Below are 14,663 nucleotides of genomic sequence, written 5' to 3'. Positions count from 1 at the left end.
TTCTAAAGAAAAAGTTAGGGATGATTCCTCTGTACTGTGTCCAATCTGCTAAAATAATCCATTCAGATCTAGGGATGCTTTGGACAGATCCTCCAAACTTAATGTTTTAGATACCCTGGGATCAAAGAAACCTGCAACAAAAACTGGGAAGAAACCTGGAGACAGATTTGATAGATAAGTAGGTAGGTAGATAGGTAGGTAGATAGACAGAAAGAAAGTAAGAAGACAGATTTTTTTCACTTAGATGAAGTGATAGGAGATGACTAAAGCTCTTATGAAAAATAATAGGTAAAGAGAACAAGCTCTATCGTCTGCTTACATTACTGCACACTATCACTGGCCTTTGGAGTTTGGGGTCTGAGGACTATCCCGCTTCTCCCTCATACCCTTTGATTACAACACTATATATTTTAAAACTTTGCATGCAGTGACTCTAAGTTTATATATGTGGGTAATACTTGCTCTCTAATTTCATAAATATATCTTTATAACCATTTTAAACCTATTTAGATAGAATTAGGTAATATATACATATATTTTTAAATTTTATTTATTTATTTATTTATTGGCTGCATTGGGTCTTCGTTGCTGCACGCGGGCTTTCTCTAGTTGCCATGAGCGGGGGCTACTCTTCTTTGCAGTGTGTGGGCTTCTCATTGCGGTGGCTTCTCTTGTGGAGCATGAGCTCTAGGCACGCGGACTTCAGTAGTTGCAGCACACGGGCTCAGTAGTTACAGCATGTGGGCCCTAGAGTTCACGGGCTTCAGTAGTTGGAGCACACGGGATCAGTAGTTGTGGCTTGCGGGATCTAGAGCGCAGGCTCAGTAGTTGTGGCGCACGGGCTTAGTTGCTCCGCGGCATGTGAGATCTTCCCGGACCAGGGATCGAACCTGTGCCCCCTGTATTGGCAGGCAGGTTCTTAACCACTGCACCACCAGGGAAATCCCAGGTAATACATTTTTAACATCCTCTTGAAGAAGCCAACCTAAGTTGACTTTGTAATTTATGTAAGTTTTGCTTCTCACCTAGCAAATCCATTAGGAAGTATCATTTGTGTGTTATAACCCAAACATAGGAATTATTAATTTTTTACTATCTATGATTTAGGACAGCTTTGATTTTCTGTTAAAAATTTACTTTCTGGTTGGCCACATTTATTTTTGCATTTGTGTCCATATTCTACTCTTTTTGACTCACAGGAGTGCACAGGATGACACAGAAGATGGCACACTGTCAGTGCTGCTTCCAGCTTGCAATTTTTACAAATGATTTTGCTTGTCATCAAAGTATATTTCTTATTAAATAGTAATAGATCAGTTGAATAAGAAGTCCTATGGCTTTTGCTAGTACATGTCAGAGAAAATGACAGCCTATGTTACTGAGTAAAAATCTTTATTTTGCTGTATGTGTTGAAGTAGATCTTGAGATGTTTTGAAATTTTGATGATAATCTTTAGCAGAGAAAAAAGCTTTGATTTGAACTCATACCGTGCAACTTTTGGTTTTAGTGCAGTTACTGAAGCTTGGATGCTTGAGATTGAATTTCATTAATGTGACTTTTGCACCCTGGGAACTATTTCTACTGAAACAAACTTCTTGACAAGTTGACAGTAAAATCTGTATTTGACTATTTTCATTGACATTAATGTCGGATACAATGGAATTAATACACATCAAGATCCTAAAAAAAATCTTTTAATATTTTCTTGGAAATAAAAGGATTAGGGTTGGTTTTTAATGCCTGAGAAAGTAAATTAACATTCTAGTATACACTGATTTATTTTGAATAGCTTACCTTATTTTTATTCCTATTACTGAAAGAAAATTTGCAATAAAAAATTTCCAGAAGTAAACTTTTTTTTTCGGCCTTAAAAGATCATCCTAGAAGTTAAATTGAGAGATTATGGCCATATCTTTCTATAGCATACCCTGATATTACTGTCAGAGCTAGACTACCCTGCACAATCGACCTTGGACCTGATCTCATATTAAGTTACTCTGGGGACTTTCCTGGTGGTGCAGTGGTTAAGAGTCCCCCTGCCAATTCAGGGGACACAGGTTTGATCCCTGGTCCGGGAAGATCCCACATGCTGCAGAGCAACTAAGCCCGTGCACCACAACTACTGAGCCTGCGCTCTAGAGCACGCGAGCCACAACTACTGAGCCCACGTGCCACAACTACTGAAGCCTGCAAGCCTAGACCCCATGCTCCGCAACAAGAGAAGCTACCACAATGAAAAGCCTGTGCACTGCAACGAAGAGTAGCCCTCGCACGCGGCAACTAGAGACAGCCTGCGTGCAGCAACGAAGACCCAATGCAGCCAAAAATTAAAAAAAAAAAAAGTTACTCTGAGCATCCTGCTGTGGTGACCTAGAGCAGCCACACTAGACACAGAGTATCTTTGGGTTCAAAATGAAGAAAACACATGGCAATCAGTTGAAAGTAAAATTGTGATATAGGAAAATTTTTTCCTTAGTTTTGCTTTCTGATCTGTTTACTCCCCTCGCCCCCGTTTTTTTGGCCACGCCACACGGCTTGCGGGATCTCAATTTCCCGACCAGGGATTGAACCCTGGCCACTGCAGTGAAAGCACTGAATCCTAAACACTATACCACCAGAGAACTCTACTTGTCCCCTTTCAAGTCTTTATTTTGGCCCACTCAAAGCACCAGTCTGCTGCACGCTTTATAATCCTTTCCCTGTATTCAAATAGGTTAGAATCTGATATTTTACATGGACTCGAACTCACTCATACTGATGTTTTATTTTTCTGTCAATTGAATTTTAAGCCTTTTATCTCCATTTAAAAATGAAAACTTTATTTCCTGATAAAGGTATTTCAAATATTGTTAGTGAGAAACTTTGTGGGGAGGCAGAGAAGCCATCCCAAATCTTAAAATCGTACTAAGCCTCAGGTTCATTCTGAAGGTAAACTTAGCTGCTTCAGTTAGTTTACTGTGTAGGAAAAAGAAGCCTGAATGAGTCCTGACCACCAGTTGAGGTCCATTCCCTAGTAGCTACTAGGTAGTGCTGATTTGATTTTTCTTTTTTTTTTTTTTTAATTGTAGTAACTTTCAGTTCTAAAATATTTCCTTCTTGAGTACAGCTTCAGGGAACTGGCTAACACTGTCTGTAAACTACAAGGCTTTTTGTCACTGCCTCCTGCTGGGATCTCATTGTTTCTGTAGACTCAACATCCATAGCTGAGGCCAGAGTTCTGCTACCTCTAACCCTCTATTTCTTAGTAGATGGGACCAGGGATCAGGTAGCAAGCTGAATGTGTTATTCAGGGATACCTGACCTCAGATTTGTTACTTTTATCTAGGGTGGGAGTAATGTGAAAAACTACAGAAATCAACCGTGTTTGTATATTGGAGAATTAATAGAGTAAGAAGAGAAATTTAAAATGTGACTTGACTAAACTCATAGACACAGAGAGTAGAATGGTGGTTACCAGGGGCTGGGAGGTGTGTGGGGAAAATGAGATGTTGGTCAAAGGGTACAAACTGTTATAAGATGAATAAGTTTTGGTGATCTATATACAGCATGGTGATTATAGTTAACAAGACTATATTATATACTTGAAAGTTGCTAGGACAGTAGATCTTAAATGTTCTCACCACAAAAAAAGTGGTAATTATGTGAGATGGTGGACATGTTGGCTAATGCTATGATGGTAATCATTTCACAATACGTGAGTGAATCAAATCAACATGTTGTACACCTTGAACTTACACAATGTTATATCTCAATTAAAATAAAAATAGTAGGGCTTCCCTGGTGGCGCAGTGGTTAAGAATCCACCTGCCAATGCAGGGGACACGGGTTTGAGCCCTGGTCTGGGAAGATCCCACATGCCGCAGAGCAACTAAGCCCACGTGCCACAACTACTGAGCCTGTGCTCTAGGGCCCGTGTGCCACAACTACTGAGCCCACATGCCACAGCTACTGAAGCCCGTGTGCCTAGAGCCTGTGCTCCGCAACAAGAGACGCCACCGCAGTGAGAAGCCCGTGCACCGCAACGAAGAGTAGCTACCACTCGCCACAACTAGAGAAAGACCGCGTGTAGCAAGGAAGACCCAGCACAGCCATAAATAAATAAATAAATAAATAAAATTTTAAAAATAAATTTAAAAAATAATAATAAAAATGTGGCTTGAATAGGCAAGCATATTTATTACCTATAAGCATTTTATGTAAATCATTTACTTTTCATATTTGGTTATTAATACTATACAATAGCTATTGTTATGCGTATTGTTAAACTTTATATACTTCAGCAAACGTTCATGTGACTTTAACATTTTTACTTTTTGTCCTCACCATAGTTATGATTCCCCAATAAAATTTAGAAAGTAGAGAAAAAAATATGCTCAGAATCCCACCACTAAGTGTAATGACTGGTAGCATTTTGATATATTTTTATTCTCATCTGTTTTTTTAATATGGATATATTTTATATTATAAATATATGTTTATATCTGCTTTTTAAAAACTTACATCACAAGCATTTTTTGAGTGCCTTTAAAGTAACAAGATTAATTCTGTAAGCCCTCTATGAAAAGTAGATGTTATGTTATAGTTATAATATTGTACATTATGGTTAGATATTATACTTTAGTCTTAATAAGTAGTTATTGCTTATACAGAATAGACCTCTGTTCCCATTTATAAAAATTAAAACTTTCTTAACTATTACTTTTGCTTAACTGCTAAGGCTGTTGGCTAATTTTTTAATCCTCTCTCCAAGAAACTGACATTTCTCTTCTCTGGCTGAATTTCTTTTATTTGTAGGGTTGATGAAGAGGGAGTGACTAGAAAATGTGGGGCCAGTGATTATGGATTAAAGGTTCCCAAAGCGGATCTGGTCCAGCTTTTAATTTACTATCCAGTTTGAAATTTCATGTTATTCATTACAGCTAAAACTTTTAGCTCTAGTCTGGAGGTTATAAGCTTTGAAAATGGAATTTTGGTATATGTGGACCTAAACCTCAGTAGCAGAACTAGAAATGAGATCTAAAATGATTGGTACCTAATTTGGGAATCAAGTATGATTTAGAATGAATTGAATTCTGTACCTATAGCCAATACATCTAAAAAATATGATTTTTTCCCTACTTTTATAAAGCAGTAAGGTTTAGAGAGATAGGTAGTTCTTTTTGTACTATTTCCACAACTTAGCATACTGTCTACCTAATGTGAAAAGATGTGTAATTTTTTAATATTTCTGATTTATGTGAAAGCCACTGAGGCTATCTTGTTTTATTGCCCATGCATGTGTATGAAAGGCAATTAAATGTGGTACTAATTATATAAATTTAACTTCCTGTATATAATTTTTGAAAATCCCATACCTTCTCAATGGGAAGCAGTAAAGTAAACTTCATTCCTTTGATTTTTACCTTCTGTGGATAGAGCAACTCGCTGAGCTTCGTCAGGAGTTTCTTCGACAGGAAGACCAGCTCCAGGACTATAGGAAGAACAATACTTACCTTGTGAAGAGGTTAGAATATGAGAGGTAAGATGCTACATGCAACAAATATTTATGAATCTTGAATATTTGTCCAACTTTCAATTCATTTCTTCCTTTCTGGCTTCTGTTTTTCTTCTCTTCTTTCATTTCACTAGGTCTTTTAAATTCCTTTTCTGTTATCTTTCTATGCCTCTTTGAAATCACTCTCTTTTATTTTGATATGTTGAACAACATGAAAATATCTCTTACAAGGCATGTTGAATCTACCCATGTAGTGGAGTTCATTGTGAGACAGAAAATCTTTCAAGGTCTGAGTTTTATTGAATTAGATGTGGCAAAGACTGAAAGAAGATTCTGTGGTTCTTTTCGAGGGTCAATCCAGAAGATAAAGCTGGCACTGGAAGATGTCCCCAGAATAGCTGAGGGACTAAGCACCAGCTACTTCTCCTGTTCTGCACTTCAGTCCCCTTGCTTACACCTCTGCACTGTTGGTGATGCGGTTGGGAAACCTCTTAGGGGCCTTTCTAGAATTACTCTTTAAAAGGGTTTATTGTGTATTAAATCAGTTTTACAGTTAAAGGTATTTTTGGGTCTACATACCAAAAATTAGAAAGATTCACTGTATTTTAAACTGTTTATTCATTTCTGACTTCTTACTATTGTAGGTTATCAATATGCATCTACTTACATATATGTATTTTAATCTAATAGTATTCAGTAATTTTACATATATCTTTAGGATTAAATAAATATTATTCCAGCAGGTTAGTGTACCAAAGCTTGTTTAATCTCTCCCAACTGCTGGACCATTGTAGGAGTTTTCCTTTTCTCACTGTTAAGACTATCAACTATAAAAATCTTTGTGCAAAAAGCATTTTCTCCCTCTTACATTATTTCACTGGTTATATTCTCAAATATAGAACTTCTGAGGTGGAATGTTTTATTGATTTTGTTGCTCTTATCACGTATATGAAAGATTGCTTTGTAAAATGACTATACTAATTTATAATGTAGATGTTTCCCTGGAGCCCCACCAACATTGGCTTTTATAATTCTAACTTAATTTTGCTAGTATAGTAATAAGATAGTACTATATATACATGTAAGAAGTTTAATTTGCATTTTAAATGGTGGAAGATAACATTTTTCTGTGTATGTATTCTTTGTTTCTTTTTGCATGAATGATCTATTTGTTTTTGACTACTTGTCCAGTGGAAATTCACAATCTTTATGTGTTTTGTTCCTTCACATTTTCTCTTGCTGGTTGCATTCTCTCTTCTTTATTAGTTTTTTCCATTCTTGCTCTTCTTATGGTTTAGGCTTTTATTATTGTGTTGAAAGTACTAACTATTTGATGAATCATCTGCTGCCACTCCTTATCAACTCTTATAATTCTAGCTTTTCTTATCTATTACTATATATTGGTCTTACAGTTTTCTCTTTTAAAGTGTTTTTCTCTTCTATGATTGAAGTTGACTTTGACAGTTGTTTCTTTATAAATACAACTTATAAAAATAAATTTTCATCTTTCTAATTTCTGTTTTTTAATTAGTTTTATCAATATTTTTATCCTCTAATAAAGATTCAAATATTGTAAGAATTTTGACTGTGAGCTATTTTTATGTCTGCTCTTTGTCCTTCCCTACCCACTCCCCTGCTAACTGAATGCTTTATCCTTATAAATGTATGTTTTCAACTTCTAGACATCTTTGAGAATCAATCCAAAATAATAGTCTAAAAGAATGACTTGTAATTTAGTTTTCAGTGTGGACAACAGATCAAGGAATTAAGAGCACAGCATGAAGAAAATATTAAAAAGTTAGCAGACCAGTTTTTGCAGGAACAAAAGGTAAATTTTAAAAATACTTAAAATATGTTCTTGTTATAAATCTTAAAATTTAGAAGTCAAAATTTGTATTTTTGTTATAAAACATTATATTTTTAAGTATTTTAGCCTGCCAATTTTAAAAGTGACTTGCAGTGGCTTTACTGCTGAGTAAATTAGACATTTACAAAAGTATAACCTCAACTCTTAAAACTAATTTTGAGCTAAATATCTTTTACCTGACTTTTAAAAATAATTTTTGCTATTTATTTCTCAGGTTGTAAAGTGGATGATCATTTTACTGGAAAATCAATTATTTCCTATTTTATGCTTTTGAGAAATAGAAAAAAATTGAGAAAAATTTTCCATAATTATCAGTCTTTGTTATTCTGAATTCCTTTCTTAAAACACAGAAATGAAACACTAGCCACTATTTTGATTCATATTTTGGGGGTGGCAAATTCTTTTAGTTCATACAATTCCAGTTGATATATATTATGAAAGTCCTGCTAGAAATGGAGGGAATTTGTCTGAAGTTTACTAGTCATTAGGACATTCATTTTTTATACACTATAATCTAATCTGACTAGCTGTGGTTTGTATAAAGTCTTGTGATTTAGAGTTAAGAGAGATTGAATAGTGAAAAATATTTTTCTTGGTCTTCGGCAGCATCTCATCTAAAGGACTAGAAGTTAAGGAAACCAGGTTTTCATTCTTCGCTCTTTCACTATTTTGCAGCATGATATTGAGGGCATCATTGTTTGAATCTATAAAGTGGAATGGCTGCTGCCTATCTGCAGTCTTCCTTGAAGAGACATGGGGATAGATTGCTGGAAGATGGCAGGCCTGAGTGAGCTACCTTGGTGGCATTGAGGGCAGTCAGAAGGTATTATTGAAACACTGGATGGTTAGAGGAGCATAGTAGAACATGGAAGGAAGGGGACAAGAGGCTTGCTGTTGCAATTGTGTTATTACAAGCCCAGTATATAAATAATGGGATGAATTTGCTCTCTTCTCTTCTCCCAAGAAGCACGTGTATAAGCTTTTTCCTTTTTCCTGCCTAGTGTAGTTCTCCCTTTCTGCTCTTCTGTATTAGGCTATTTTTATATTATTAATTAGCTAATATCTACTCCAGTTCTTCTTTGCACTTATCCTGCCCTAAATAGAGCAAGGTGGGGAGGAATGGAGATGCTTAAGAGAATTTCTCCTTTCTAGAGTGACATACCAACTGCCTAATTCTACTCCTCATCCTCATTCTCTGTTCTTCAACTACTATAACTAGTTGATTCTGTGAAATTTCAGTTGTTTTTCATAGGAACAAATCCATTGTAAGCTATATGAAACAAGCATAAGTTGTATTGAGGGATTATTATTTTTTTTTAACTAAGTACATTCCTGTCTTGGAAATTACTCTGGGGAAGGGGTCAGCAAACTAAATCCAACCTCCTGCCTGTTTTTAACTGCCCATCAGCAAAAAACGGTCATTACATTTAAAAATGTATAACTGATTCACTTTGTTGTAAAGCAGAAACTAACACACCATTGTAAAGCAATTATACTTCAATAAAGATGTTTAAAAAAAAAATGGTTAAAAACTCAAAAGAATATTTTATGACATGGGAAAGTTGTAAGAAATTCAAATCTTAGTGTCTACAAATACAATTTTATTAGAACACAGCCACACTCATTTGTTTATTGCTTTCATGCTACAAAGGTAAATTGTTATAAACCAGAGGAGACTAAGAAGACCTGAGTACTTAAATGCAATGTAGTAAAAAATTAAATAAATTAAAAAAATAAAATAAATGCAGTGTAGTATCCTGGATTGGATCCTGGAACAGAAAAAGGTCTTAATGGAAAAAGTGGTGAAATCTAAGTAAAGTCTGGAGTTCAGTTAATGTACTAATGTTGGTTTCTTAGTTTTGCAAATGTACTGTGCTAATGTGATGTTAACATTAAGGGAAATTGAGAGATGGGTAATTACTTTTCTATAAATCTAAATTATTTTAGAGTAAGAAGTTTATTTAAAAAACAATTAGGGGGACTTCCCTGGTGGTGCAGTGGTTAAGAATCCGCCTGTCAGTGCAGGGGACATGGGTTAGAGCCCTGGTCTGGGAAGATCCCATATGCCGCGGACCAACTAAGCCCGTGTGCCACAGCTACTGAGCCTGCACTCTAGAGCCAGCGAGCCACAACTACTGAAGCCCGTGCATCTAGAGCCCACACTCTGCAACAAGAGAAGCCACTGCAATGAGAAGCCCGCGCACCGCAACGAAGAGTAGCCCCCACTCTCCGCAACTAGAGAAAAGCCCTCACGCAGCGATGAAGACCCAACACAGCCAAAAATAAAATAAATAAATTTTTTAAAAAACAAAAAAACAATTAGGTGGTCCCCTTACCAAATCAACAATACTGTGTTTAGAAAGCCATCTTATTTTGTTAATAGTATTTAATATTGTCCATTCACATAAAGGTATTGCCGTTAATCATCAAAGGGACAACATCTTTATTAACTGTTTGAAATGGAAAAGTATTTTTGACCAGTAGTTTGTTGACTTTTAAGTTTTGTTTATTATTGTTTGTTTTATCCACATCAAAAAGCAGTGGAATATTATGGAAGTAGCCTTATGATGTAGCATTATAGCAAAAATGCACAGAGATGCAGGATGGCTGCTCAGGTTGTACCTCATCGATTTTCTCACCTTTGGCCTTCATACTGACATGTTCAGAAATTTCAGTTTATCGTTTCACTCATCAGCAATTAAGCTCTCAGAATTGGCTATCGCTTACCAAGTTCCCAAAAACTGTGGGAATGAGAAAGACTGTGGTTTGAATCCCTTTTCCACACTTCTCTAGCTTTGTAATCTTGAACAAGCTGCTTAAACTTCTTTAAGCCTCAGTTTTATTTTGTTTATCCCAAAACTGTTCATTTGTCTCCACTAAAGGATAGACTTGAAAACAATTTGTAAACTATGAAACATGGTGCAAATGTTTGTTGTTGATTTTATCTGCCAGGTACACTGGAATACCTACACCTGATTGTCAAAGCACCCTTTCTTCTTTATCGTGACAAATTCTTACAATTTGGCTCCTATTTTTCTAGATTTTCTGTAGATTTTTTAGTACTATTGTTTTTTATAATGTTACCAATGATTGCATTGCATAGTGCTTTAGAGTTGACAGAACATTTAATGTTAATATTATTATGCATTAAATATTAATATGGCAACCCAAGCATGTGTACTTGACTCCTTGCCTCTCCCAGTTTTCCACCGAGGCAACTCAACCAATATAAAAGAGAAAACTGGCCCCCCCACAGAATTGAGTCAGACCTAATCATAAACCTGAAGATTCAAGTTTCCAAGGAGGAGATATGGTTAGTTGAAGCAGGTTACAGGGAGCACTGACTTGTGCATTGTTCTGCCATTCCTTCCTATGCTTGAGTGGCCAGTGCACCTGGGAAGAAGTTTGCCTGTTTTCCACCCTTGCTGTTTCTACTTGGGGAAAAGCCTGACAATGTCAGTAGCCACCTATCACACTTGAGGGGGCACCTGTGTGCCAACCTCCTGCTCTCTGCTATCCTGCTCAATTACAACATATGCCTATACAGAACCCACTCTGCCCACAGCACCCAGGACTGTGCCAAACTGTAGGCCTCCACAGCAACCTACAGTGCTCAGCAAGACTGTCTTCTCACAGAATCACCAAAGAGAATTATCAGCATAGCCAAAGAGAATTATCTCTGCCTAAAATTTTAGGCCATTTATGATAGGGATTTAAAAAATATTACTTATTCTCTGACTTCATATCAGGTATAAAAACTGAACAGAAAATTATATATCCCACATCTCTAAGTGTTTAGAATTTAGACCCATGGTATGTATTTCAAAAAAATGAACTGTTTCAGAATATTAAGTTAATAGTTGTGTCAATAGTTTCACATTTTGAACTGAAAAATACTTACTGTTACCAAATCTTAATCTAACAGCAAGAGGCCCACAAGTTTGAATCAAAAGATGGAAATGAATTGGATATAAACCATCATGCAGTACCTAAAAACATTCCAAAAGTTGCTGAGAATGCTGCAGGCAAGCATGAAGAACCCTCGAGCAATCATATTCCACATGGGAAAGGTATTACTATTAATTTTGTGTTAATAGGATATTGACTTTTCTCATTTTGAAGTGGACATTTTCAGTCATAAAGAATATTGTTTGATTTTACTTCCGTTATGATTAGGTGTCTGTTTCAAATTTGGATCCTTTAATAGAGAAGAAAAAACAGTAAGTTTATAGAGTTACAACTATGTCCAAAGCAAGATATAAAGATATTCATTTGATATAGCCTGTTGCTCTACAAACTGATTGTTACATTCCTTCAAAATATTTTCAATTTATGTAATGAAAACTATATAATTATATTTTTTGTTACTTGGGCAGAACAAATCAAACGAGGTGGTGATGCGGGAATGCCTGGAATAGAAGAGAATGACCTTGCAAAAGCTGAAGATCTTCCCATTGGTAAGTAAAAGTTATTAGACTATTTAACTGAAGTGATCATGTTATTTTTCATGTGACTCTATTGTTTGTTTGTTTTTTAATAAATTTATTTATTTATTTATTTATTTTTGGCTGCGTTGGGTCTTCGTTGCCACGCGTGGGCTTTCTCTAGTTGTGGCGAGTTGGGGCTACTCTTTGTTGCAGTGCATGGACTTCTTATTGCGGTGGCTTCTCTTGTTGCAGAGCACGGGCTCTAGGCACACGGGCTTCAGTAGTTGTGGCACATGGGCTCAGTAGTTGTGGCTCGCGGGCTCTAGAGCGCAGGCTCAGTAGTTGTGGTGCACGGGCTTAGTTGCTCCATGGCATGTGGGATCTTCCCGGAACAGGGCTCGAACCCGTGTCCCCTGCACTGGCAGGCAGATTCTTAACCACTGCACCACCAGGGAAGCCCATCATGTGACTATTGTTTTTTTGAGTAACACCTGAGAAAAGTCACAGATATCTGGATGATTGATATTTCCAGTTAACTAACTCCCCATTAGTTGCCAAGATATAATTGTTTTGGGTATATTTTTATGAAAAATTTTGCTAAAATGTATAAAGTACTTGTTTTTGCCTTAACAGTCAAGCATAAAGCAAAAAAAGTGTCAAACATATTTGAACTTTTTCTTGATGACTCAGAGTTATTTATCATGACAGTTATGCTATGTTACAGCTATTTATGTTTACTAAAAGTGTGTGGCTTATTTCTTTCAGGCTAAATGTTCCTAGATTGCTGTGTTGTTGATGTGCCTTAATATGGCATAGTAATACCCTTATATAGGTTTTTACGACTTGGCGTTTCTTTTCAGTTAATCACCCTACACTTTAAATAGCTTATTCACTTTTTTCCCTTGTTTTATGGCTACTTCTGTTCAGTGTATATCTTTTTCTCCATTAATGTGTCTACTTCTTACCCATTTCCACTTGGTCTGTATCACTGCTGCTATCCTAATCACATTCAGTTTTTTTCTATTTTTCTTGGCTATCATAGGTACCCCTCCCTACTGACTGCAATATATTATGGTGGAAAATAGAAAGAAACAGCACATCTTTGGTCCTTCTTAGCTGTTTTTATTCCTTTTCAATCTCTGTGATCACTTCTGTGGTTATAGCTCATTGTATGTGGCTGAAATTGCTGAGTGTCTGAGGTCCAAATGCATGAAGTATTAGTCCTTTCATTTGTATAGTTTTTTTATCTTCTCACATTCTTTTGTATCTATTATATTCTATTGAGTTTCCAATTCACAGTATATTCCCTTGAAATAAAGGCCAGGACAAGAGCAAGAACATGAGTGTAAAATGAAAGAGTAAGGATGAGCATGATTTGTTTATAAGGCAATGAAATTATCCAGTGATTCTTAAAGTGTGGTCCTTGGACTAGCAGTATCAGCATTACCCAGGAGCTTGTTAGAAACACGAATTCTTAGGTCCCATTCCAGACCTGCTGCATAAGAAATTCTTGAGATATAGCCCAGCAGTTCGTGTTTTAACAAGCTCTCCAGGTGATTTTGATCTTTGCTAAATAAAGTTTTAGAACCACTGGCTTAGATGTAAATTTAAAGAAATGTTGAAAGCAAGGACCATGTATTCTGAATTTTTGCAGTACTTACTCTAGTCCTAGGCTCACCAAGTTTTAGATTGATTTTTCTCTTTATGTTGTGCTTACTTTTTCTAACTGAATGAAAGATTCTTTAAATTCTGTAGTGCTTCACAATTTTCAAAAGTTTCACACACATGATTTCATATAATCCCATAATAACCCCTTTTTTTCCCCCTACCCTTATATCGCTCCTCCCCTCTCCCCTCTCCCCACGGGTAACCACTTGTTTGTTCTCTATATCTGTGAGTCTGCTTCTTTTTTGTTTTATTCACTAGTTTGTTGTATATTTTAGATTCCACATGTAAGTGATATCATATAGTATTTGTCTTTCTCTGTCTGACTTATTTCATTTAGCATAATTCCCTCCAAGTCCATACACGTTGATACAAATGGCAAAAGTTCACTCTTTTTTATGACTGAGTAGTATTCTATCTCTGTACTTATATTGCCTATACCACATCTTCTTTATCCATTCATCTGTTGATGGACACTTAGGTTGCTTCCATATCTTGGTAATTGTAAATAATGCTGCTAGGAACATTGGGGTACGTGTATCTTTTCAAATTAGTGGTATTTTTTTTTTGGATACTTACACTGGAGTGGAATTGTTGGATCATATGGTAGCTCTGTTTTTAGTTTTTTGAGAAACCTCCATACTGTTTTCCACAGTGGCTGCACCAATTTACATTCCCGCCAACAGTGTACAAGTGGATTAATTTTTTTTATCTTTGATTTTCTGTAATTTGAAAATGATATACTGTGAAGCAGTTTTTTTGTTTATTTTTTGTTTGTTTGTTTTGGCATTTATCCTGCTTGGTGTTCCCTGAGCTTCCTTGATCTGTAGTTTGGGGTTTGACATTAATTTGGGGAAATTCTCAGTCATTATTATTTCAAATATTTCTTCTGTTCTTTTCTCTCTTCTCCTTCTGGTATTCTCATTATGCATATGTTACACCTTTTGTACTTGTCTTAGGTATTTGGTTCTGTTTTTTTCCAGTCTTTGTCCTCTTTGCTTTTCAGTTTTTGAGGATACTATTGATATATCCTTTAGCTCAGAGCTTCTTTCCTCAGCCTTCTCCAGTCTACTAATAAACCCATCAAAGGCACTCTTCATTTCTGTTACAGTGTTTTTGATCTCTAGTATTTCTTTTTGATTCTTTCTAGGATTTCTGTCTCTGTACTTATATTGCCTATCTATTCTTTTTTTTTTTTTTTTTTAATTTT

General features: G+C 36.0%; 1 protein-coding gene across 2 annotated transcripts in view; it reads left to right on the top strand.

Annotated features, from left to right (window-relative positions):
* GOLM2 (golgi membrane protein 2) overlaps positions 1–14,663 on the top strand; it is a 102,358-nt gene that overhangs the window by 39,177 nt on the left and 48,518 nt on the right. For both annotated transcript variants that reach the window (XM_061182203.1, XM_061182204.1), the window contains exons 3-6: positions 5,416–5,518; positions 7,232–7,322; positions 11,287–11,431; positions 11,738–11,818. In XM_061182203.1, coding sequence (XP_061038186.1) covers positions 5,416–5,518; positions 7,232–7,322; positions 11,287–11,431; positions 11,738–11,818 — 420 coding nt within the window. The remainder of the gene's footprint in view (positions 1–5,415; positions 5,519–7,231; positions 7,323–11,286; positions 11,432–11,737; positions 11,819–14,663) is intronic.

The sequence above is a fragment of the Eubalaena glacialis genome, chromosome 2 (genome assembly GCF_028564815.1).
Source record: "Eubalaena glacialis isolate mEubGla1 chromosome 2, mEubGla1.1.hap2.+ XY, whole genome shotgun sequence".
Lineage (NCBI taxonomy): Eukaryota > Metazoa > Chordata > Mammalia > Artiodactyla > Balaenidae > Eubalaena > Eubalaena glacialis.
Note: the sequence above shows the minus strand (reverse complement) of the source record. Positions and strands in the feature narration are given on the sequence as shown.